This window comes from Tripterygium wilfordii, chromosome 8 (genome assembly GCF_013401445.1).
Source record: "Tripterygium wilfordii isolate XIE 37 chromosome 8, ASM1340144v1, whole genome shotgun sequence".
Classification (NCBI taxonomy): domain Eukaryota; kingdom Viridiplantae; phylum Streptophyta; class Magnoliopsida; order Celastrales; family Celastraceae; genus Tripterygium; species Tripterygium wilfordii.
In genome coordinates this window covers 2,231,314-2,256,811 of record NC_052239.1, presented here as the reverse complement: position 1 = coordinate 2,256,811, position 25,498 = coordinate 2,231,314, and the positions used below count along the sequence as shown (strand labels likewise).

Below are 25,498 nucleotides of genomic sequence, written 5' to 3'. Positions count from 1 at the left end.
AATCTTTCTGTGTCTTCCCCTCTCTGATGCAAGAAACACGTGGTGTACTTCTTGTTATCTGGCATCAAATTAGGAGTTGTGTTTAGTGATGTGGGATCAGATTCTATTCTAACGGTTAGGATAAAAAAAAAATATGTTCTCTTAATTTGTAATTAAGTTAGCTAGGTGATGCAGATTGATTATCTAACATCTATTTTTTGCGAAATATCTACAATTAAAGAATATTTGAAAAGAGTCACTTACGAAATGAATAAACGTTGATAATCGAGAACTTTGGACACCAATGGGATGCCAGGGTCTTCGACGATCAAATCAATAATGATTATGATTAAAAAAGGATATAATATGATTCTATCGTATATGATGATGTTTGGTTTAAATTAATATGTTTAGTGTAAAAATGGTATGCAACTCGTTTGCTTGCAAGTTCAAGAGACAAGTTGGTTCAGAAGAAGGAAGGAGAAGGAGATCCTTTCAACAAAGGGCCATGGCTTAAATAGCATTCTTGGAAGGATATGTTTCTCTTAGTTACAGGGGATATTGGCCAAGGTTATCGTTAGAGAGAGAACGATTTGTAGCGCGGGTGCAGCAGTACTAGGTTTGATCACTTGATCTAATGAAAGGGATAGAGCAAGAGTTAATTTCGTGTGTCGAAAGCATGGTCTAACACAACGAGTTTGATGGAAAGATGTATGGGATGAAAGCTTTTGCTGTCAGGAGCGAGATTGCCACAAATATCGAGATTGCTCTCGAGGATGTATGAGTGTCAGGTCGATCTAAAAAGATTAATGGTAGGACCTGATGTTGCAATAGTGAGAGGTTGAAATATAATGATGGGGAAGTCGGTGCTGAGATTACGAGGTGGTTGAGTGTCAGGTCGATCTAAAAAGATTAACAGTAGGACTTGATGTTGCAATGGTGAGAGGTTGAGATGATGGGGATCGGAAGTAGGTGCTGAGATTATGAGGCGGTTGAGTGCCAGGTCGATCTAAAAAGATTAACAATAGGACCTGATGTTGCAATGGTGAGAGGTTGAGATGATGGGGAAGTCGGTGCTGAGATTACGAGGCGGTTGATATCAAGGGCCCAAGCCTGCACAAAAGATTTGAGGGAATCATGAACCATAAAATTATTTTTGGAGCTAGGCTCAAGTTTTTGAATTCAAATGATGTCCAAACATGTGATTTACGTGTAAGTTGACTTGGTAGTGGTATTATGCTCCTTATCATTATGGGATTAATAATACAATCTCAAATTTAATTTTTTTTATTTAAAAAAGAAATGTCGTACTTGGATTCTTCTGAATTGGCATGGTATGTATATATGCCATGATATTTGAATGATAATGACATTGTTCCTAAAGTTGTGAAAATAACATACATATTATGTATCTACCAATTTTGAAGAACAGAAGTTGGTCACGAGCTCATCTACCTCTCACTTGTTGACCTCAAACCCATGATGTGTATACGCACTAACACTTAAGCATGTTCTTTTTCACACAATTGAACCCTATAACAATATATATCATCATATGTTAGGTTAATTTGTCTTTTACCAAGACATTAACTATATATATATATATAATGTATTGCATGAATCTATATTCTCTCTAGTCTCTAAGTAAATATTATTGCTTGGTACACGCCTCATTAAACACACTCACTATACGTTCCACCATATTCATTGTCAGTCTCTAACATGTCATGTATGTGTGTGTCTATATATATATATGCACTCCTATTCACACTTAAAGTGCAAACTACTTTTTAAAGATATGGATGCGTTAAGTGACAAAATGTCTCACTACTTTGAGTTTCACATGTTCCAAATCAATGATGAAAATATAGTTTTACATTTTAAGTTAGCATAGGAGCATTCATATATATGTATATGTGAATTATATGGTAAAGACACATATCTTTATCGGAGTGTATATAAATATTTCTACTTTTAAGCCCCTAACTAGATCTGACCAAATGACTGAGATTAAAGTTAAATTAAATTTAAGAGTTAGAGTTTCGGGTTTATAATTTAGATTTTCGTATTTGGGTTTAACATTTAGAGTATATGATTTAAGGCTTACATTTTAACATTTAAAATTATTTAATCAACTTTATTCTTAAATATTTTAGTGTTTGGGGCTGCCAACTCTCGTTGGTTTAGTGTTTGGGGCTTAAAAATATAGCTATTTATATAAACCCCAATAACATCGTCCTGGAGAAGGACTATATATGTATATATATATATGTGTGTGTCCTTGTATGTTTCCATGTATATAATTAATTAAACGTGTTGGGTCCACTAAGGTGTTGCTCATAACTTCTATAATTAGTTGCACATATATATTTAATACACTGATGGGTGGTCACCTACTAATCATGTTCTGGACCTCCTGCCTAGCACCAAATGAAGGAAATGATCGTCAGATGATTCTGTTATATATGTATGTCCTGATTACCAACGAATCCGAATGCATAAGAATTATTTCATTTACCAGTACTACTTCATGCATGTTTAATATATGGGTACGGATAACGGGTGCACTTAGGGTACAAGATAAGGATTTTAAGCGTTCAATAATTGCATGTCATGCGTGAGAAAAGCGCTCTCATAGTCTCACCTAATTAAAATACATATTTCGATATAGTTTTTTAAGACTTTAATACACATTTTTCATCCTTATTTTGTGCCCTACGGACATCGGTTATGACCATTTTTCCTTAATATTCCCAAATCCTGCAGAGGATTTATATATAATGCATGGGACCCAACAAATTGAAGAATAAAGTAATTAGATATGGAAACCCAACTAAACAGATTTTTTTTAATTTTCGCATAATTACATATGGACATGCACGTCCTTATCTTGATATAATTATTACACTTTTTCTTTTTACTAGAAGGTGAAACACGTGAAAACTAATTAAAACAAACTTTGATTTTTTTTTTTTTTTAATTTCATAATATCAACAACGACTCTGCGAAGGAATTATGTGATTGAACTTGGTCATGATCATGATCATGACCGTCTATCTTCAGAAGCTCCATGTACTCCTCATAGAGCTTCTCTAGACTAGTATTAATGAGCTCATCACCGCCAAGAAAACTTACCCCATTTGGATTTTCTCCCCAATTAGGGACATTTACTGCTTCCTCTCCATGGCTTGATGAGGACATGGCAAAGCTCTCATTTCTTGGTATGGAGAAATAATTAGCAGTAACCCTAGTGGGCTTGGGGAGATGGATCTTGGGCTTTTCTTGGGCCGAGTCGATCTCTGTGGGCCCCTGATTATTACTCTTCTTCTTCTTGTTGTTTTTGTTGTTGTTTCTTCTTTTCTTGATATGGGATTGTTGGAGTACTTGCTGGTCTAGCTCTGATAGTTTTTTGTGGGTGTTGGGATCAGTGCCTTGCCTTCTAAGTCTCTTGCTAAGATGGGTGTTCCAGTAGTTCTTGATCTCGTTATCGGTTCGACCCGGGAGCCTACCGGCGATGAGAGACCATCGGTTGCCGAGAAGGGCATGTAGTCGGATGATGAGATCATCCTCATCAGGAGTGATGTTGCCTCTCTTGATGTCTGGCCTTAGATAGTTCATCCACCTCAATCTGCAACTCTTACCACATCTTAGAAGACCTACATTTACACACACATTTACAAAATGTTTAAGAACTTGAAATCATGATCATCATAGTGATATTAATACCTTATAATCCCCCAAAAAATATTGTGCCCCTGTGGATGCGATATTTGCATTCAAAGTATTGTCCGCTCTAGAGTATTTTACGGGAAAAAAATCGAATCCACAGTCACCTACATGTTACTTTTTTTTTGTAATGTTAGTTTGATCTATATATACAAGAGGGAGATGAAAAAAAACATAGAAAAAATGAAACCCAGAAAATTATCATCATATACATGTGTGTGTGTGTGTATATATATATATTATGTATGTATTGAAATTGGGCAAAAGAATTGAAAGGAAATACCAGCATTTTTGGGCAAAGATCTCCAATTGCCTTCACCATGAGTTTGAATGTAGTTAGTAAGCAATGTGTCTTCTCTAGGAGTCCATGGTCCTCTATGCAATCCTACCTTTGCACAACATGGAGCCCTTCCCATTCTTTCTTTCTCTCTCTCTCTTTTACTCAAAAAAAAAAAAAGGCATGAGACTGTAAATTATTGAAAGACAAACCCAAAATGATCAAGCTAACTAGCTTGTAGAGGAACTATATATATATACTTGGGAGAGAATTGATTCCCTACTCTAGTAATAGCAAGACAATTCACAACTTTTCTCTCTTTTTATACACTGATTGCCCAAAGTAAACAGCTTTTTATTTTATTTTGTTCATATTTGTAATTGTAAATATATATACGTGTATGGTTAATTAAATGCATTAGCGCACGTAACTCAACGGCCATTCTCCTCTATCTGCCCTTCTCACATCCGGCTGCTGAATGATCAGGACCGCACATACCATCAGGTTCTAAATTCAACGGCTGATATTGACTGATAAGACTTGAAACCGTTTCTCCAAGGTCGCGTGGGGACTCTTTATTACTGGAGTTGATCTTTATTACCCAAAATAATCAAAGTCCTTTTAATGGTAATTAATTATATTAATTTAATTAATATTGTTGTTAAATTTTTCCTGGAAAATAAGTTAGGAAAGTGTTAACATATAAATTCAATTTCTTACCGTTAACAATATGTTTCTTGGAGGAGATGATCAATCACATCTCGTAATAACTTCGCAGTTAAACGTGTTTCTGCGAGAGTATTATTGGAATAAGTGACCTCCTGGGAAGACAAAACCATGTGGGCTCGATCTATTTACGAAAACCGATCAACCCAATGCGGATAATATTATTGATTTGTATGGATTGGAAATTATAATAGAGAGAATTGTTTTACCTTAAAAAGATGGAAGAGTGAAGGAAAAACAATAATTATGTTATACATTTGAAGAAAAATGAGGAAACAAGATGTATTAGTCTAATCTGAGTTGAACCAGCTTTAAATGGCTTAAACCTCAGTGTTACGTACGTGACTGATTAGTGAGGACAATCAAACTAAATAATTCGACAAAAATAATAATAAAGACAAAAATAAAAATCTTGTGAGATCGATCCATATATACTTCCTTTATTATTATTAACCAAACATATATCCCAAATTATATACCTTTTCTATTAATTAATGAAAATCTAATTTAACCATAAATTCTTTGTGAAGTAAATTTTTCTTTCTGAGGAAGTTGCCAGTGATTTTTTAATTTCATTTTTTTTGTTTTGGTACAGCGGGACCCGTCGCACATCTCTATCATTCGGGTGTGCATTCGGTATATCCAACGGATCCATGTGTTATTCCACGAATTACGCATGACAGACGAGCCTATAAAAATACATGCATGTGTGAGTCCGTCCGTACCTCCGGGGAAAACCGAATCCTGATGGAGAGTATGATTAGCATATGCTTTATCACCAGGGCCAACGCTATCATTGTCATTTTTCATTTTACATTGAATTAGAGAAACTGATGATGATCATGATTCATGCATGAGATGAGACATTGAGACGTCCGTGAGGATTTACCTTCCCCCAACCAAATGCATTTCCACTTAATTAATATGTAGAATTTGAGCAAACCTAACTTAATTGGTAAATCCATCCCTTCTCTACCAATTAATGATCATGACCTCAAGTTTCTCTAATGTTTGTTCTCTTATTCAAATTGAAGCCCAGCCACAAGAAAATATGAAGAAAACAAGCAGAAATCTCTTAACCATTAGGTAAGAAATACCTAAGCCTGAAGCCGACTACTCATTATTGAGTTAATTAACCTGAAACTGTGAAACACTCTTGAGATTGTATAAAAGCACTAAGATAAAAAAATATATATATATGATCCAATCAAATAGAAGCCAACACATACATTTTCTTAAATTTTTTAAAAACAAATTCATGCCAAAATTGCAATAGAGCTGCATGTTTTAGGATACACTTGAATATCTCTTTGTTCTCAACAGCTTAAACAAGTTCCAGAACAAAGAGAATAACACCCCCCCACCCCTACCCCCCAAAAAAAAAAAACTGTAGCACTCAAAGAAACGCAATTAGGGCATCGTCAAAATCCAGATATGTAACACACTTTCTACTGTACAAAGATAAGAGAATACACTTACACTTATTTTCTTCATTACAGAAGAGGCGGTCAGAATGACAGTCGGCACACACAGTACACGACAGACATCCTTCAGGTGCTGACTTATCTACAAAGCTAAACCAATCCTTAAGCACAAAAGATAGGATCAGTGGCATTTTTAGCATGTGAACTCGGCGTTTTCAAGGATATACTCACTGATCATCGTTGATTCCAAAGATTCGAACCTTGTGCATATTCGGAAGCTTGGCAATAACTAGCACTAGCACTGCAAGTGTGTTGAAAAAGAGCATCGGATGTTGGTAATCAGTTGTGTGCGAAGCTATCAAGTACCTGTACAAACAGTGAAACAACTGAAGGATATCACTTGTCTGGCACCCAGAAGGACTGGCCTAAACCAGTTGGGCAAACCATGCAAAGATACAAAAGAGGTGCTGAATCAGAACAAGGCAAAAAGAGACAACAATTATAGGAATGAGCACCAACAAACAAACAAACTACACTGAATTGGTGAAAAACATCCCCAAATTCAAATTTAAAAAAACTTAGCCAGTCCTACTAGCAGTAACAAGAATTTTTTTAAAAAGAAGTCATCCTTTTCTCTTGATTATCCTTACGAATATTTCATAGATCATACAGTAACGAGAAAAGTTTACCATTCCTTCTAACTGAGCAAAATACTGCCCTACGGCGAGTCCAAGACAAATGTTTACTAAAAACTCATAAAAAAAATTCGAGTGTCACTGCAGATTAAGAATCCTTGCACTGCAGATTAAGGGAAAGTGTGTGCATGTAGTTGGCCTACACTGTCATACAATGCATGCCATCAATGAAGAAGTCCATTTTTGGCCTCCCTTTTTGAGAGGATGTTACGCAGGGGAATTTAAACAAAATAAGAGCCAAAGGTTGAGAAAGAAATTATTATTTGCAAGCTTTCCTGTAAAATGAAACATGTAACATCTCAAGAACGAACAGCATGCAACCACAGGCACTCCTACAGCAGCACTAAATTCTTTTGAAAGCAAATATCCCATTCAGCAACATGCCTTAAAAGAACCCTTATGGGTCTTTCAAATCAATCACATTCTCCCAATCGTATATGGGAAGCCCTAATTCGTGAATTATAACCCATCACCAGCTGTGAATCTTAGCACAAATATCAGGAATATTTTTCCCCCAGAAAAAAGAAGAATGTTCCCCCAAATTCTTTGGGATCAATGCTTTGGGGATCAGGATGATGACTGTGATGAAGGAGAATGTGCCCAAGCTATAGAATTTCAGATTTTATCCTGCTAGTACATGTGGCAGCTCCCATGGAAATTCTCTGTGACTGCCATACTTCATCAATCCAAATTTTCAAAGTCATGCAAACCATCAACATATTGGCAAAGAATAACATTTCAGAGTTTCACTTTCCCAATTCTTCATGTTGATCAGAAGTATTGTTGTAGCAATCCAGAAATTTAACAGCAAGCTCCGTGACTAAATCATTAGGGTTTAGACTGACATTCATGAATAATCTTATAATCTAGCTTCTAACCTAGTCTGCAGTGTAAAATTCCCATCCACAACCGGATTATACTTTCTTCTACTCCAGTTAACCTTTTTGTTTAGCTCAAAATTTTTTCACATAGGATGACCATATTCCAACCCCAATAAGTATGCACAACATGACTTAGATGGCTCATTGAAGTTAAAAAGTATCCAAGAATTTCACTGCATGACCTTCAAGCCATAAACTGCATAACATGAGCGCAAAAACTTAAGGCAAGTATATATTTTCTCCACACCCTCTTTCTATCACATGCATACAAGATAAATTAGATCATCGCCGGGGAAACTAATCCACTGGTTGAAATGATTTAAACACCTAAATTCAATAGCTAAGAACATGTAATGTAACACCAACAGCACCACCAACAAGTAAGATAGACAATGAATAAATGTTCGACATGCCTAGTTGCAGAGCAAATGAGCATACCAATAAAAAAGCTCAAGAGTATGCTTATGCATCAAAATAAAGAGGAGAAAAAAAAACTTCAAAATATGTTGTGAGATACTTGAATGATGTAATATCACAGAACTTACAGAACTATAGGTACAACAGTTAGGAATTTTCTGTTACGTGTTAGCTGTTTTCCATTATCTATTTGCTCCCACCAAGTCAGCCTGTTGTAGATCCCCTGGTCTTCAGCAAAAGGAGTTCCTTTCTTCCAGTGGAAGAACTGATAGGTAACCTGAGGGAAGAAGCATGCTCCATAATCATAATTCATAGAAAATGAAGCAACTACTTCATGATGAGAAAAATGGGGAAAGAAAAAAAGAATAGAAACATAGATCTACTAGTAAATATTATGCCAAAGGTGAGTTGATCACTTGATTGAGCATTCTCATAACAATTATATTCACATTTTTATGCTACAGTAATACAATAATGGTAATCAGATCCCTGCTAAAAAAGTTCAGTAGCCTATTGTTTACAGCTACTTAAAGTTAAATATCATTTGATCTGTTATTCACTGATTGCATCTGTTAAGATGAAAAAGAGCAGTCAATTATCAAACAATGATTATATTATCTCCAATCTGCACTGCCAAATGCCTCAGCAGTTAAACCAAAAGGCAGAAAGAACAGAATGCAAACAATTTTTGGATACATAAAGAGAAAAGTGTATTAGTGAAGCACTATGTATTTAATCCAGTCAGACGATTTTCCGATGACATTTTTGTTTCTTTGAGTAACAATTTTCCCACAAACATTGTACTCGTGTGCTCCGACTCAATCCATCAGTTGTATCATCAAATACAGAGGGATGAAACAAATACAAAAAATTAAAGACAAAATTTTTGAGGCACAACATTGAAGGCATAAAAATTTGATGTCCCAGAAAAAAAGTGCTGCATTAATCATGAATCTTGCGACACAAATTTTGGAATCAGGAACTACCATGTGGATGGGCAAGCCAGCTAAAATCTTCAATCTATTGAATAACACTCTAGTACTCGCTCTAAACTTGTTACCCTTTCTTGAAATCAAATTACAGGAGCCATAATTCTTAAATATCTTTTCCATTTTTTCCTACCTCAGACTTTTTTTTTTCTTTTTTCTTCTTGAATGCACTACCTCCATTTTTTCTTAGCCACAATCGAAGGTTAAACAAAACAGAATGAAACTAATGATCTCTAAGCCAGAAAGATACGCAAATCCAATTTCCAAACACGTAAACTATGTCATTCTTATTTATAAGACCAAGACATCAAATCAAAATAGCAGCAAACCCTAAATTCTGAGTCAGAAAGTCAATTCCAGCATCAAGCAACCCATCTAACAAATGAAAACAATATAACAGAAAACAAGAGTAAAATACCAAAACGAAACAATCAATTCATTGTGAAACAATTATTATTAGAAAGATCAAAAATCAAATCAACAAACAACATTAAAAAAAAAAAAACCATATGAATACATATATGAACATACGAACAGAAGATGAAACATACCCCGAAGTGAGCGAGATTGACAATTGTCCATGCCATGCCAGGAGAGCAGCCAAAGATGGAGAGAACAAGAAGCCAAGAAAAGAAGAGGATGAGGATGTATGTGGTCCAAACCCCTGGGTACATGAACCACTCCGTGTTCCGGTTCAGATCCGCCGGTGGCACCGCCTTCACGTACAAATTCGCCATTTATGTCTCCTCAAATCCTCCTATTCCGTCTTCTTCTTGAATCGATTTGTTCTGGTTTCTCCAATCGAGGTCTGATGGAATTCAGTGCGCTCTGTTTCTTGTTGGAACAGTGATCATAAATGCTTTTTTGATGATTTGGATTTTAATATCAGATGGAAGCTGTTGATGATTATAGATGAAATCCAAAGCGATCCAATAGCATTAGCAGACAAATATTTTTTCAAGTAACGACTTTTTCTGACTCAGCAATGTGGGCTGGACCCAATCTCGTTAAGCTATGGGCTACCCAAATCCTAGGTTTCTTGTGGGCTGGACCCAAATAAAAAAGGCCCTACAAGTCATGATTAGCAAGTTGCAACTAGCAAGGGCAGAACAGTACATCTTATTACTAAAAAAATCCCAAAGGCAAAAAAAGACCCTTGTGTACGAGGGTTGTGCAGTGAGAGGGATTAGAGGCATGCGTCTCGAGATCAGGGACATGCAAAATATACGTGCTTGTGCAGTGAGCGGGATCAGAGGCATGTGTCTCAAGATCAGGGATATGCAAAATATACACAGATCTTATCCCACATAATGACCATGCTGTCAACAGCAAATCGAAAGAAAGGGTTACGAGAGCAACCATATTGTTCGATCTTATTCAGCTTAAGCAGCCTTTATTCTACAGACTTATTGTACAAGAATGATAGGACAACAACAAAGAATCTATATGACTACCAAGCAAGGGGAGAAAAATTAAGGTCATATTCAAGATTTACAGATTACAAATGGATGATGTAAAAGGCTAAAGAATAGTTCGCCCTGTATGCTCTGTGAGGCTGCGTATAAATGGATAATACCATTGCGATGACTATACCAAAGAGATGTTCCAATCATATACTTTCACATCGAAGTTTGAATCTTGCTCTAGTTTATATCTAAGCTCTTTTGCACTGTCGGCATCCTTAGAAAGTAGCAGTGCAAACCCTCCACCACCAGCACCCACAAGCTTATAACCGCTGCAGTAGGGTTCGGAAAATGCAAAGAGCCTGTCAACAAATTCGTTGCTGCAGTAGGGATCCAGTTCCTGATGCAATCTCCATGCCTCCAACATTATATCTCCTAACTCGTCTATTTCACAATTCATTAAAGCTTCCCTTCCTATCTTTGCAAGTTCGGCCAGGCGCTTAACACTGGATACAAGAAGATTATCCCGTCTAAGATAGCGAGTAACCACTTTCTGGAGGACTTGATGCGCAAGTCTAACCTGCAGATTGATTGTAGGATACAATCTAACTTCAATATCATTTCAGTAAGAAGCTTATTCAAAAAAAATCCATTTCAGTAAGAAACTTCACATATAGATAAAAGAAGCCTTTTCGAAGTGGAAGAAGCTGTAGACTAACAACTTCCACCCATTCAACCATATTCTTTCTGCTTCTAAAATTATTTTTTAAGGAATGAGACTGACCATAGAAATCATTCATCCAGGAAAAAAGGAATTAGAGTACTTACTTGACCAGTAAATACCACAAGCAACCGCTGCTCTAACACCATGGTCAACTGAGGAGTAGCAAGAAGCGGGATAACTTGGAGTCGTAATGGTATTCCAGGAAAACTGGCAGTAAATTTAATTCCCGGGTACAAACCTCCGATTTGATCCTGCCAGCCACCTCCTGTCCCCATGAGCTGCTCTAATACTAAAACAAGTCTAGCAACATTTTCATTGCTCATGTCTCCATCAATTATCTGAAGAAGAGCTTTCACAACAGCGGCTGCCAAGATGCTGGAAGTCCCCAAACCACTACCACGGGGGACTTTGGCCCATGTCTTGATTTGCAAACCCATGGATCCAAGTACATGGCCGTGAATAACACCAGTCACAAGCAATGCAGATTTGACTAGCCTAAAAGGATCATTGCTATCAAAGGGAGTAGAAATAGATGAAACATCTTCAATGTATAATTCGTTTCCAGAATCATCACTAATTGACACTCCGCTTGTTTCAGTTGTCTCTATGATGGTGCCAATAGGAAGGGAACCTTCCAAACTGATTGCCATGTTCAGAACACAACCAGGACGCTCCAAGCTCCAAGGAGGCGTATCGCTCCAGCCCCCAACAAAATCTACCCGAACTGGTAACTCAACTTTTACCCGCTTATGGTGGAGAGGCTGATCCACATGGCCGTCAAGGTTATTGTTTACTGAGCTGCTGTTGGGCGACGCCAAGAGATGCCCTGGATAGAAAAGGTAAACTAAATATGAAATGTTTAAAGCCAAAAGGTCAATGTATACGTGCAAATTGTTTGAGAAGTTGCACAAACACTAAGCTTTCTGGTGATTAATCCTTTCTTTCCAGAGTCAACCCTTCGCATTTTTCAGAATTCCATATAGATATAGGTGTTGCTTCCCCTAAATCAAGCGAAATATTTTAGTAGTGGAACAGGAACCATGATGAAAACAAAATGTGGTTTGAGGATCATAAAAAATTGACAACAGAAGGATTATAGGAAAAAATATTCAAATTTTGGAGTCACCGTCAATAAAATTAAGAGCCAATAACACATGTTTGGCGGAGAAACTTCAAAACGCCCAAGGGAAATACTTGCAAATCCTGAAGGAAAGGCTTTGCGATGCCAGGGGTTTGGGAAATGGCATCTTTGTGATTTTTCCTTGCGCAGAAACATTGTACAACGGTTCCTAAATACCATAATGACAACTTTTCATGAATAAATTACTTAAATCAGGAAAGTTGTAGTTAAGACAAGAGCGTGCAAGAGGGCTAGCAAATGGCACATTACAACGCGTAATGTTATTAGCCACAGAAAGTGTTCATCATTTACATACCTCCAAAACCATATTTCACAGCAGAGGCAGTTTCATCAGCAACAGCGGCCCAAACCTTGTGCTCCAATTCACAAGCTGCTATTTCATCTTTGCATGCTCGAAGAAGATCAACTTGCACTTGATATGCTCGGCTTTTGGAAAGAATCATAGAGTTCTTCTCTTGAAGTTTGGGACAGAGATCTAGTAAGTTCTTACATATATCAACTCCTGGTTTTTCTTTTTGGAGAATTTCTTCACACAATTGAGATAAGTTGCGTCCTACTATGCCAAAGTCGATGCAAGCTTTTGCAATTCCAGTAGCAAGGTCTGCCTGATGATTACTAGACCCAACACACATTTTTGAAAAGTCTATTGATCTATGCAACTCTTCTAAACTAACGCGGTGTGAACTTCTCCATAAGGGAAGCATATATCCTGTTTTTTGATTGCTCAAGCCCATCAACCATGCAGCCAAAGAGAGCATCTCACTGTAAGGGATGATAGGGAATATTTTTGCATTCCACAAGCACTTTTCCTGACCACCTACTGATCTCCACAAGTCACTTTCGTGAATGCCCAAGTCCAGCAAGAACTTCTCCCATGGTTTTCCACAGAAGGTCCCATCCTTGGAAAGTGAATATTTTGGGTTGTCATGGAGGCCACAGTATACTATTACTCTGTTGGTGCACTCTACTAAGGGAACCTCCCAAAGACAATGGCGATCTGGAAGCATGAACCTAAATGAATCTTCAGTTGTTCCACCATAGTCTTCTGGGATGTTCATACCAACAACTATTGACTGGGAACCAATCTGGATTCCACATGAGATTGATGAATCATATATCAGGGAATCTTCTCCAACAGAGACACCAGGGGCAATTTTGCTAGAAAGAACAACGGCAGATGCTGCAATGTCAGATACATCAGTTGCTGGGATGGAACACAAGTGTCTTCGTCCCACCAGGCCTGAGCCAGCTCCACTTAGGTGATCTAACACTTCACTTGAGGTTCCAAAATGCAAGAATAATAAATCATCTGCAGCAAAATAATTGGGTAAATCATCAAAGCAAATCACGGAACCAACATGAACAATGAAAACATAATAAAGCTCTTTTATTTCCAGTAAGTTAACTTACAAGCACAAAGGCTAAACATCCTCTGCTTCCCCAATCTGTTGACTAGCTCTATGCCCATATGGCGTTGTCGCAACCAGTCATGTCTTGCAGGAACCCAAGCTGCCACCAAATCCTCATACAAACTCACCTACACAAAGTACAAAGTGCTTCATGACCAGAATCAATTAGCTCTAATGTTGCATAACTTAAGGATCAGCAATCGAACTTCTATATAAACTCATTTATAGGATTTTCAGAAATAGAGATAAAAGTATATTTGCATTGCCCTGGAAGCCCAAAGTTTCAATGTAGCATGTGGTTTCAATATTAATTAAAGTAAAACGCAACTAGTGATATCCAAGAGGTCATCAAAAGTAGGCACCGATTCTATTGGTGCCACAAAGATGGAAACCAAAAAGGTTGTTGTCTTGTCCACAGAATTAGGTAAAACTGGAAGAAGCAGAGATGAGCTTTTGGACCGATTAGAACCATGCACATTTATCCCAGTAAAAGGAACAAGAATACCAAAAGCCTGTTCTGATCGCCACCTTTAAAATGGGTAAATAGTAGAAGTTGCTAAACTAGGCTACAGAGTACAGATGAATACAATGATAACAAAAACAGGTATTGAAGAGAACTAATACATTCATCACAATGAGATTCATACAAAATCGAACAACTCAAAATAAGTCAAAACAAAGTAATTGGCCTCAGCCGGGATATAAGGAGGCAAAAGCATATCCAGGAAAAAAATATAGTTAAAAAGCATATTACAAAAAAGGACTCCAGCTTACTTTTTGTCCTAAATTTTCTTCTCACATTAGACATTCCCCATGACAAACATAAACATTCAGTGCTCAAACAAGCCCTGGGCATAATGGATGCTTATGCAACAATCTTTATCTACTTGCCAGACACCAACAACAATAGTGACATGTATCGAACCTCTTTTCCGCTGTTCAAAATCTCTAAGATCATTGGTTGGCATGAACATGCAACTGCGGCAAGCTCTACCCACGCTTTGCCTCTGGCTGCTATTATTCCAGTGTCAAGCAATGTTCTGCCATCAGCCAGAATTGCTTTATTTTTAATGAGCTCCTCGATACCAGGTTTTTGAAGTAGATTATCAACTAAACTGATTGCGTGATTTCCAGAAAGGGTCCCACTTTTAGATGCCACAACAACACCATGGTTGGAAGCAACATCAAGAGTAATCGGAACAGTGATGATGCAGGAAGCGTCCTCAGGTAGAACCATGTTTGAGGCATCAAAACATGGAAGGACATCCCCTGTCATAATGAATATTCCACCTGAAAGGATTCAAATTCTTGAGTAAGAATTTAAAAATGTAGCAAAATCCTGTCAGTAAACAATGGTCCTCAAGTGAAATCCATCAGATGACAATAATATGAAAATGGCTATAATGACATTAACTATTGAACTGAATTTTTAACAATGTCACGGAACTCATTTCAACTCCATTGTAAGCTGCATTGAGTTCTTCCAAAAGATTGGCAGAAGAGAATGCAAAGTTATTTTGTGATGAAACTAATTACGTAGACATGTGGGAGCATTTTTTTCAAGAGTAATTGATACGTATAGCCAATCAGCCATACAGGACAATGCACAGTATTCTGGACACAGTTTCTTTGATAGTAAATCACTGTTACCACAGTATTAGTAGTCATAATGCAGATACATACACAAGTGCATCCAGCCACATTTCCAATCAGCATTGGCAAGCACACAAATCTCTCAATTGCTAAAATATAAACTGTATAAGGAGTGATTGCTTAAATTCTCATTAAAAGCTTCACAAAGCAGAACACTGGAAAAGTTTAGTCAAATGTATAACAGGACAGATAACCTTCATTTTTAAAAGCTTGTCTTGCACAAGAAGCTATTGCAAGTATATGGTCAAAAAGTAGCGGCACTGGCCCATCAGGATCATCTGCTGCCAAGTATGGAAGTGGCAGAAAAACTTTTCCCATAGGGTTTGCCCATGGGACCCTTTTAGAGTCACCCCCAGCATGAAGCAATAGTATATGCCGTTGAGCCATGAAATTAACCATTGACAAGGGAGGAAATTCACTGTTGGACCTCTCATGAGGGCCAGAAGATCCAGAATTGCTGCCATCTGCAATTTTTACCTGTTGTTCATATGAATTGCATCAAAGCCAGTAAATGAATGTTTTTATTTGTATATCAAAGGAACGATTTTATTTGTATAAAAGAAAGATTTTCTCCAAGAAGTGCACCAGTGACAACCACAAAATCTGTATTTATAGAGGCAAAATCATCTGAGTCCCAAGATAAAATGCGCATGTACAAACACAAACCAAAATGGCATTCGATTTCAGAGGTAATATACAGGAAGAACTGGATAATTTAGCAGCACCAAGTTGACCATTCTTTCAAAAGAACTGCAATCTCAAGTAACACAGAAAATTTAAGCACTATAAACTTTCCTCTTTCTTAGACGTACTGCCATTGCTGCACATAAAAATAGATATTCAATATTATCTCTAACAATAACTCATTAATTTGTTATTTATATTACTCAAAAATTCACACACACACACGCACACAATAGCTGGAGCAATCCAATAAATTCTACAGTCATTTTAACAAATTAATTAATAAGAGAAAACAGACACTTGCTCAACTTTAGGTTTCAGATCGTTCAACCGTAAATCGTAAAGACTGACGAATTCTACAGTCAATTCGCAACCAAATGCATCATAGTGTTATTATAGAGAAATGTACAGTCAAACAAAACACCTGTTGGCCAAGATCGATACCGAGCTTCTGATACTGCTCTGCGAGCGCGTAAATAGCATTGAGCGTGGCGGCACCAGAGCCGATCCGCTGACCTTCGGGGTCAGGCACGGCTAGCGTGACAGTGGATGGAGCGATCCGGCCCATGCGCTTGGCCCGCTTGAGCTGCCATTCGTAGAGCTGAGCTTGCTCAGGACTAGCGGCCGTAAGCACAATGGCGTCCCAGGTAGGGACCCTGGCTGGGTGCCGCACCGACAACCTCAAATGGTACCATGATTTCCGCAAGACTGCCTCCAAGTCCACCTTCTGTTTGGTTCTCGAGAATCTTCTCCCTTTCCCTGATTCCATCATTTCCCGCGACTTTGTGGGTTCTCAGGAATTGTCTTGTACTCCTAATTGGAAGCGCACATGGGGACTGGGGAGCATTACTCTTGAGTACAAAGACGGTCGAAATGATGGAGTCGATTGACTGAAAGCCAAAATGCACGGACATGATCTGTTGATAACGAAACAGCGTCGTATTATGGTATGTTTATTAAGACAAGGTGGGGACTATTTGCACTTCCTATTTCTTCATTCACACCCCTTTTCCCCCAACGACCAAACACGCCCTTAACAAATTCATTCACATCTCATTTCCCTCTCTTCTCTCACGCGCACCATCACCCGCCACCACTGCCACTGCTTGGTCTGGCCACCGTTTTCGGCCACTGACCTACTGAAAGCTTCTCTTGACCCTCACGAGCATGACCCAACCAACCTCGTCTCAAACCGTCGCCTGTAGCCTCTGGAATCGTCCTTGGAAGCTGGCGGCCATCGTGAAGAAAAAGCTTTGATCCGACTAAATCTGGCGATGAAACGACGAACCACCACCACCAACGAGTGCACCGGCTAGAGACTCAGGGTGGCTAAGGGCCGCGTTTGGACTTTGGAGGAAATGGGGTATCAATAAGAAAATGAGGAGTGCAAATAGTCCTCATCTAGACGATAGATAAAGATAAAATACGTTGTCGTGTTAGACAGATGAAGTTTAAAAAAAATAAATAAACGTCGTCGTTTCGACGAAATTAAAACGTGGTCTGTTAGCTCATTTTGACGTTAATCAGCCATAGCTTGTCTCAATGTGATATGTCGTTCCCACATACGATGCCAATTTTGAAGGAAAAAATTATCACAATCAATACGTCAGCTCCTTTAGACGATTGAAGAGTTAACTAAATGTCACCACCTCGAGACCTACAATGAAAAATAAGAAAAAGGTGTCGGGTGATCCCCTTGTCAAGGTGAACCTCCCAAGCCTAAGTTAGAGAGGGTCTTCTAAATAAGAATTAAGAGTTAAAGTTTAGATCATATTGTATTTCCCCATCCTTTTGCTTCAGGGTCATTTTTATATTCCTCTTGTATAACGACTTTGCCCACCATCTCTCTTGACTAAGAGTGTGTTTGGATTGAGGGATTTGGAGGGGAGGGATGAGAAGGGAAAGTGAGTTTACTTCCAATTCATTTGTTTGGATAGTTTATAAAAAATTGAGGGGAGGGATTTGAGGGGATTTGGGAGGAAGATTTCTTTAAATTTTTGTCAAAATTCTTTCCTCCCAAAATGGAGTCATTTGGAGGGAAGAGATTACTAATTAAGTTACTTATAAGTTAAAAACCTATTTTACCCTTGGACATAACACTTTAAACATAAAAAATAAGGATAAACTAGTAAATTAAACTACTTTTCTTTCATTTCTTTTTTTATCTATCCAAACATGAGAGAGGGAAATGTATTTTCTCTTCCATTCTCTTCCCTTCTCTTCCTTCCCTTTCCCTTCTCTTCCCTTCCCCCCAAATCCCTCAATCCAAACACACTCTAAGAGTATTCGCAGTAGTTTCCTCGTCTCTATCCCTATTCTATAGTTTCCTCATTTGCACGATTTAATACAACGGAATCGCTTTACAAAACCACTACCGATTCTGTACACCAAACAGAGCCTATATTTATTATTGAATTTTTGTGTTTTGACCGTTATGTCAACCACATAAAATATTTTATCGCAATATACATTAGATAAGTCACAATATATACTTAACGAGAAATCAAACCCAAAACGTTGTGAATTTAACAAGCAAATTTCAAATCCTACCATTTTCGCTGAGGCAGGCCCGCGAAATGCAAGCTGCAGGTTAAAAACGTGGTTACCAAAGCAATACACATACATACATGAATATCGAAATCAATATATATATATATATATACAGAAATTCTCTTATGTGGACCAAATTTGTAGACCAAAATCCAATGGTTGTAATAAAACACAACATAAGTGGGGGCCACACAATTATTATGAGACCCGTTACATCTATGGTTAAAAAACAAGTCCACAAACTTGGTCCACACTTTTGGTCTACATAGGAGAATTTATATATATATATATATATATATATTATACACACATATTACATTTATTTATATATAATATATGATAAGGTGCAAGTGTCATGGTTGTTCACTTGTTCTACAGCTAATATCAAGCTCGTACTGGTGGAGGTACAAGTAACGTGGGGTTCACTTGATAAACGTGATCAACGTGGTTCACCCATTTAGGGTTGCTTTCTATATACTTAAACCTTAGCATTAATAAAATAATTAATACATCATCCATTTATCATTAATTGTGACGTATAAAAATGGTTTACATAAGTGAGTTAATTCCCCAATTTATTTTATCTACATCCAAATGGGATACCGACAATTTCCAATGCAACTGTCCGATCTATTTTTTAAAATCAAAAAACATAATCAATCATCAAAAAACATAATCGATCTTACACTGTTAAACAGATCAGACGATCCTACACTCAACTATAGGAGTTGTCTGCAGATATTTACTGAATCAATGTGTGTCTAGCATTGAAAATTGTGATCCAAACGTTGGTGTAATTACTATTATTATTTTTTTTGAAATATCGCTGAAAAATATATTTATAGTTAGAATTAAACATTTGACACACATATGCATAACCTAATTGATTGTCAATGGAACCACCCTCGTTGGTAGTAGTTATTATTTCACTTTAAGGTAAAAAAATTAACAAATAAAATCCTAAGTAATAAATTAAACTAAAATTATATATCAACTCACATCAAAGATGGCAATGACAAGACAATTGGGACTCCAGAAACCGATAAAAGAGGTTGTCAGTATATTAGCATAAGATCCAAAGTACTGTCAAGTCAGGACAGAGAAACTGTGACGTTTTTCACGACAATTTCGACCTCGAGCTCTCACCGGCTATTCCGGTATCCGTTAACCTTTCTTACATTTGGATAGAGACGCAAATTCGTTGGCTTACTATAAATACCAAGCTCTGCCTAACCGAAGACTTTTTCTTTTCCTTCTTTTCTCTCTCTTCGTTTTTTCGCCGACAAATTTACCGGTAAAATCGCCGGCGACTGTTCGAGCCGGAGCACCGCCCTCTCCACCATATCAGCTTCTACACGGTCTGCACTCTGTTTTCCCTATTTGCTTGTATTTCGACATAAAAAAAGGGATAATAAAATCAATCTGTTCAGATTTTTTAGATCTGGATTTGCTTGTACGAGGACCTCAATTGATTTCCTTTAATTGTCGAGAAATTATTGTTTATTTTTTGAATTACGAATTTTTATTGGTTGAAACTTGAAAGTTATGAAGAGATCGTGATCTATGCTTGTGATTTATTTCTTTTGTCATTTTCTCGGGAAAAGCCTGTTTTGCACGCTTTTTAAATTTTAGTTTGCAAGTCTCATTGACTTTCTTGTTTCGATTTCGGGTACATTGTGTAAATCATGTCCTTATTAATGGTAATGTCTTCCACTGTTGAATGGAAATTAGTTTCTAGATATGTTTTTTTCCCCCTAATATAAGCCTTTTTGTTTCAGTTTTGATTCTGAATTTTGTTTCCATATTATGTGTTAGTCTCATAGTCTGAGCTCTAAATAGTGTTTTTTTTCAAGGGTAAAAAATCTGTTGTAGATTCCACGTTGAGGTAGGGGATTCAGTACAAGTTTTTAAAAGATTGGAGGAGAAATGGACGGGCATAGAGAGATGATGGGACTTAGAAATGTGAGCTCACATTGCTCCATCTCTGAAATGGACGACTATGATCTCTCCCGTCTCCTTGACAAGCCAAAACTCAACATTGAGAGAAAGAGGTCATTCGATGAGAGGTCTCTCAGTGAGCTCTCAATTGGGCTATCAAAAGGCCTAGATAGTTACGAGAACTTATATTCTTATTCTCCTGGTGGCCGGTCTGGATTTGACACGCCAGCCTCATCGACCCGCAACTCATTCGAGCCCCACCCGATGGTTGCTGAGGCCTGGGAGGCACTCAGACGGTCTTTGGTGTATTTTAGGGGTCAACCTGTTGGGACCATTGCTGCTTATGACCATGCCTCGGAGGAGGTTTTGAACTATGATCAGGTATGACCTTGATTAAGTATGACAACACAATGCATTTGTGGATTAGTAATTTATATGTTTAGTTTATTCCATTCATAAAAAAAGTATATATATCCATTATCTAGCTGCCAAAACAGAATACTTTAAGTAGGTGGTTGTTATATATATTGTGAAAATACAAAATTGGAAATTTAGTTCCAAATTGGAGGTAACTTTAACTGTTTCCAGTTTAATTAAGGAAAATCACCAATTAACTTTTTACAGTAGCAGTGTGCAATATTTTTTATTGAGTGTAATTTTTTTTACTGTTTTTGAGGCTGTAAGAGAATTAATCGTGATAGAATGAGATAAACAAACCCAGTGCGAGGGAATTATGGTTGAATTTTTAATGGGATGACTTGTTTGTTTTGCGTTCATAGTTCTAAAAATCATGATTACGTAAATATTCCAAATTAAACGTTGAAAACATAGTGGAAGTGAGGAAGTCCATGCGTAAAATTTAAAATTTTAATTCAACATCTGTGTTTTCTTCTCTTTTTATCTTCTAGGTTTTTGTACGAGATTTTGTACCCAGTGCTTTGGCCTTTCTGATGAACGGTGAGCCTGACATAGTTAAGAACTTCCTTCTGAAGACGCTACAACTTCAGGGGTGGGAAAAAAGAATAGACCGTTTCAAGCTAGGAGAAGGCGTAATGCCTGCAAGTTTCAAAGTTCTTCATGATCCTGTTCGGAAGACAGATAGCATAGTAGCAGATTTTGGCGAGAGTGCAATTGGAAGAGTTGCTCCTGTTGACTCTGGGTTCTGGTGGATCATTCTGCTCCGTGCATATACAAAATCGACAGGGGATTTGTCTTTAGCAGAGACACCTGAGTGTCAAAAGGGGATGAGACTTATATTGGCTCTATGTCTATCAGAGGGTTTTGATACATTCCCAACCCTGCTTTGTGCTGATGGCTGCTCTATGATTGATCGCAGAATGGTAAATTTCCTATTCTATCTGTCTGTACCTTTGTGTTTCAGTTTTTCCCTATTTAAATTTCAAAATGCTTTTGAGATTTAGTAAATTTGTCTTGGGAATAGTAGTGTTCTGAAAGAAATGTCTTGGTAATAGGGGGTCAGTTTTATTAAAGTTCGTGGATTTTAGTTTGTTTGTGGATGCAAGCGGACAGTCAGTTATTTCCCTTTCAAAAAAAGATGACCAACTATTAGTTAAAATTGTTGGGGAACAGATTCTAGTTGTATTTTTGTAATTATGATACCTGCACTCTACTAATTAATTGGCCAATACTAATAAATGTCGTGGAACGTTTGCACTCTCATGAGCAATAAAATCTGCTATCTACACATTAAGGGTCCTAATATTGCTTTTCAATATTGCCTTTATATTTTTATTTTTGAGTCATTTAGTTTATCAACAACACTACAATTTTCTTGTGACTGGCCTTATTTGACTTTTACTTATTTCACAGTATCTGCTATTTGCTGTACTTTAGAAACAAATTGCAACAGGCTTAGATTTGCGTAGTTGTGAGTGGTGCCTTGTAAGAAAGAAAAGAAAAGTTGGGAATGATGCCTGAATGGCCTCAGGCAGGTCCAGTTCATGTGACACAAGGAATTAAATACTTTCATAAGATTTGTTGATCTTTAGTTGATCTCAGTTGACATTATACATTGTTTACAGGAAATATAAATTTTTTTTGGTTACAGTGGGCATATTACAATGTATCATTTTCATGAATCTGATGTGTCTTTACCTATCATGTAAAACTTGACTGAAAAATATGCGGAGAAAGCAATGATGAAATGCAATGCATGATTTTTTTTATGTGAATAACATGAGATGCTTTTTGTGCAAGTGGAATGTATATGGGCAGCAAATATTGATGGTTATGATTAATGGCTTCCGTGTCTATTATGAAGGCACATTGTGAAGGGTTCACAAAAAAAGGACATTAGTTGGGGTGGCAAATTTCTACAGAACTTTTTGGAAGTCTCTAATGATAATTTTTTGGTTGGTTGTCTCGAATTAATTTAATATGAATAATTTCAAAAAAATGAAGCTCAATTTTCCGTTGATGGAGTGTGCATTGATCTTCCCTCATAGTTTTTGCATAGCTATAACTTGAGGTTTTGATAGCTGAATGGTTAGTATTCCTTGTCTCTTTTGAGGATTCAAAGGTTTTACCTTTATTACATGGTTTTCATTTCATGAATCCATTTTGCAGGGTATTTATGGTTATCCCATTGAAATTCAAGCGCTCTTTTTCATGGCATTGCGATGTGCTCTGGCTATGTTGAAACATGATGCTGAAGGGAAAGAGTTCATTGAAAGAATTGTGAAACGTTTGCATGCCATGAGTTATCACATGCGAGGTTACTTTTGGCTTGATTTCCAACAGTTAAACGACATTTACAGATATAAAACTGAGGAGTACTCGCACACTGCAGTAAATAAGTTTAACGTTATCCCTGATTCAATCCCAGAATGGGTCTTTGATTTTATGCCAACACGTGGTGGCTATTTTATTGGCAATGTTAGTCCTGCAAGAATGGATTTTCGCTGGTTTGCTTTGGGCAACTGTGTAGCAATTCTATCATCCCTTGCTACTCCAGAACAAGCAGCAGCTATAATGGATCTCATAGAAGCACGCTGGGAAGAACTGGTTGGAGAAATGCCTCTAAAAATATGTTATCCTGCAATAGAAAGTCATGAATGGAGAATTGTAACTGGTTGTGATCCCAAGAATACAAGATGGAGCTACCATAATGGAGGATCTTGGCCAGGTTTGTCTTTCTAATGTTCAATAAGATTTCACATTGATGCTAAATAAGATAAGATGTCAAGTCAAATATTCAATGCGACTTTGTCAACTAATTTAGTGATTAAGTAGGTTGGACGATTCTTTTCTGTAACAAACAAAAATTATTATTGTTCATTTAACCTTGGTTATAAGGACTTGGATGGGGTTATGGTTTCTGACCTAGTTTGTGTACAACCTTTTTAGATATGACTTTAGTTCCGCCAGTATCACTGACCATTGTTCATAGCTTCTCATTAGGGCATATTCCTTCATCATTGCCTGCTTTATTCATGAAGAAAACCTATTTACCAGGACATTGATATGAATAAAGATTAATCCATTTGTTCCACTTGAAACATTGATATTTAAAATGTGACAATTACTTTCTTTTGATGAAATACGGTACAGCCACATTTGGACAAGCGGACTTGTTTGTGAAGTAAGATTACCTTGAATTTGCTTAACTGATCTCAAGTAGCTGCTATTTAGCTCTGTTCTTCTATCTGGTACGAGGAAGTCGTTGTTAACAATACTAGTTGAATTCTAGACTCTAGAGCATGTCTATCGGAGTTGGATATAACCATAGATGATACAGCTGATAATTTTCTTTAAAAAAGAAGAAGAAAACTATCAATAATGCAGAGGTATACTAAACAAGTTGCCTTCTAGGGCTAAATTATAGAAAGGAGTCGCTTCTTTGATCATCTCCAAGTAGTGGAAAAAGAAATTGTTTCTGACGTTTATCAATGGCACTTTATGTTTGGCCGAGAAAGTCGAGTTAAAAGTCTTATGAGCTATGAGGGTGAGAAAACTTTTGATTTTCATAATATCTTCTCTCTCTGGTTTTTTTTTTTTTGCTGGAGTATTACTTTATCTAAATATTTGAATGCAGTGCTCTTGTGGTTGCTAACTGCTGCTTGCATCAAAACTGGACGGCCACAAATTGCAAGACGATTGATCGATCTAGCTGAGACCCGTCTACTAAAAGATAGTTGGCCGGAGTACTATGATGGAAAACTTGGGAAATACATCGGTAAACAGGCAAGAAAGTTCCAGACATGGTCAATAGCTGGATATTTGGTGGCCAAGATGATGTTGGAGGATCCCTCGCACTTGGGTATGATTTCTTTGGAAGAGGACAAGCAAATGAAGCCAGTCATTAAGAGATCGTCTTCTTGGACTTGCTGATGGAGAATAAAATGGATACTGACAAAGGAAACCCGAAGGCAAGAATTCTGGGAACTTACTAAAACCATTCTTTGGTCGTCCTTTTCGGTTTCTATAGAAGTTTGATTTGTGTACCATAACATCTGCAAGGACTAGCTTCTTGATATCCAAGTATAAGACTCAATTTTTCTGTTTATGACGAAAGAGATTTTCTTTTTGTATAGATGATGGAAGAGACTTGATATTTGTTAACTTCTGAGGATTGAGGCTGTAAACATTACAGAATGATTCCTGTTTAGTATGAAGGACAGTTACAGTTCCAATGGAAAAGACTCGCATGCAATTTCAAACTGTTTCTTGCCTGAATTCAGCGGAATTTCTCCGAAACATGGAAGGCAATTTATTGAGTCTTGTGTTGGTTTATTTTCTAGGATCAGTGTGTGGTTTCATTGATTGTCTATTACCATCACAATGCCTAGGCAAGGTCGCGTGCTGCAGACCTTGCCCAGGCATGTTGAACTCGTCTCGACATATAGACAAACTCGATCTTCTA

The 25,498-nt window shown here is 37.3% G+C and overlaps 4 protein-coding genes across 4 annotated transcripts; 1 reads left to right on the top strand and 3 right to left on the bottom strand.

The window, feature by feature from the left end:
* Window positions 1–2,947: 2,947 nt before the first annotated feature.
* Window positions 2,948–4,235, bottom strand: LOC120004388 (myb-related protein 308-like). Its single transcript, XM_038853733.1, has 2 exons — window positions 3,989–4,235; window positions 2,948–3,635 (listed from the first exon to the last, which is right to left on the bottom strand). Exons 1-2 carry the CDS (start codon window positions 4,119–4,121, stop codon window positions 2,962–2,964), a joined length of 807 nt encoding a protein of 268 aa, XP_038709661.1. The 5' UTR covers window positions 4,122–4,235; the 3' UTR covers window positions 2,948–2,961.
* Window positions 4,236–5,938: 1,703 nt separating this feature from the next.
* On the bottom strand, window positions 5,939–10,026 carry LOC120003401 (ORM1-like protein 2). Its single transcript, XM_038852374.1, has 3 exons — window positions 9,666–10,026; window positions 8,254–8,402; window positions 5,939–6,498 (listed from the first exon to the last, which is right to left on the bottom strand). Exons 1-3 carry the CDS (start codon window positions 9,849–9,851, stop codon window positions 6,360–6,362), a joined length of 474 nt encoding a protein of 157 aa, XP_038708302.1. The 5' UTR covers window positions 9,852–10,026; the 3' UTR covers window positions 5,939–6,359.
* A 421-nt stretch (window positions 10,027–10,447) lies between these two features.
* LOC120004064 (bifunctional fucokinase/fucose pyrophosphorylase) lies at window positions 10,448–17,033 on the bottom strand. Its single transcript, XM_038853289.1, has 7 exons — window positions 16,553–17,033; window positions 15,639–15,921; window positions 14,717–15,081; window positions 13,793–13,919; window positions 12,678–13,691; window positions 11,346–12,067; window positions 10,448–11,097 (listed from the first exon to the last, which is right to left on the bottom strand). The coding sequence occupies exons 1-7, from the start codon at window positions 16,898–16,900 to the stop codon at window positions 10,702–10,704; spliced, it is 3,255 nt and encodes a 1,084-aa protein (XP_038709217.1). The 5' UTR covers window positions 16,901–17,033; the 3' UTR covers window positions 10,448–10,701.
* A 2,845-nt stretch (window positions 17,034–19,878) lies between these two features.
* Window positions 19,879–25,301, top strand: LOC120004125 (probable alkaline/neutral invertase D). The gene is made up of 5 exons (XM_038853378.1): window positions 19,879–20,036; window positions 20,532–20,997; window positions 21,525–21,956; window positions 23,203–23,761; window positions 24,671–25,301. Exons 2-5 carry the CDS (start codon window positions 20,605–20,607, stop codon window positions 24,964–24,966), a joined length of 1,680 nt encoding a protein of 559 aa, XP_038709306.1. The 5' UTR covers window positions 19,879–20,036; window positions 20,532–20,604; the 3' UTR covers window positions 24,967–25,301.
* Window positions 25,302–25,498: the final 197 nt, after the last annotated feature.

Coding starts and splice junctions, on each gene's coding strand:
- LOC120004388 (XM_038853733.1), bottom strand. CDS start 4,121: ATGGGAAGGGCTCCATGTTGTGCAAAGGTAGGATTGCATAGAGGACCA. Junction 3,636..3,988: donor ATCTTTGCCCAAAAATGCTG/GTATTTCCTTTC, acceptor GTGTAAATGTAG/GTCTTCTAAGATGTGGTAAG.
- LOC120004064 (XM_038853289.1), bottom strand. CDS start 16,900: ATGATGGAATCAGGGAAAGGGAGAAGATTCTCGAGAACCAAACAGAAG. Junction 15,922..16,552: donor GTATCGATCTTGGCCAACAG/GTGTTTTGTTTG, acceptor TATGAACAACAG/GTAAAAATTGCAGATGGCAG. Junction 13,692..13,792: donor GATGTTTAGCCTTTGTGCTT/GTAAGTTAACTT, acceptor ATTTTGCTGCAG/ATGATTTATTATTCTTGCAT.
- LOC120003401 (XM_038852374.1), bottom strand. CDS start 9,851: ATGGCGAATTTGTACGTGAAGGCGGTGCCACCGGCGGATCTGAACCGG. Junction 8,403..9,665: donor TCAATCTCGCTCACTTCGGG/GTATGTTTCATC, acceptor TTCTTCCCTCAG/GTTACCTATCAGTTCTTCCA. Junction 6,499..8,253: donor ACTGTTGTACCTATAGTTCT/GTAAGTTCTGTG, acceptor CTGTTTGTACAG/GTACTTGATAGCTTCGCACA.
- LOC120004125 (XM_038853378.1), top strand. CDS start 20,605: ATGGACGGGCATAGAGAGATGATGGGACTTAGAAATGTGAGCTCACAT. Junction 20,998..21,524: donor AGGTTTTGAACTATGATCAG/GTATGACCTTGA, acceptor TTTATCTTCTAG/GTTTTTGTACGAGATTTTGT. Junction 21,957..23,202: donor CTATGATTGATCGCAGAATG/GTAAATTTCCTA, acceptor TCCATTTTGCAG/GGTATTTATGGTTATCCCAT.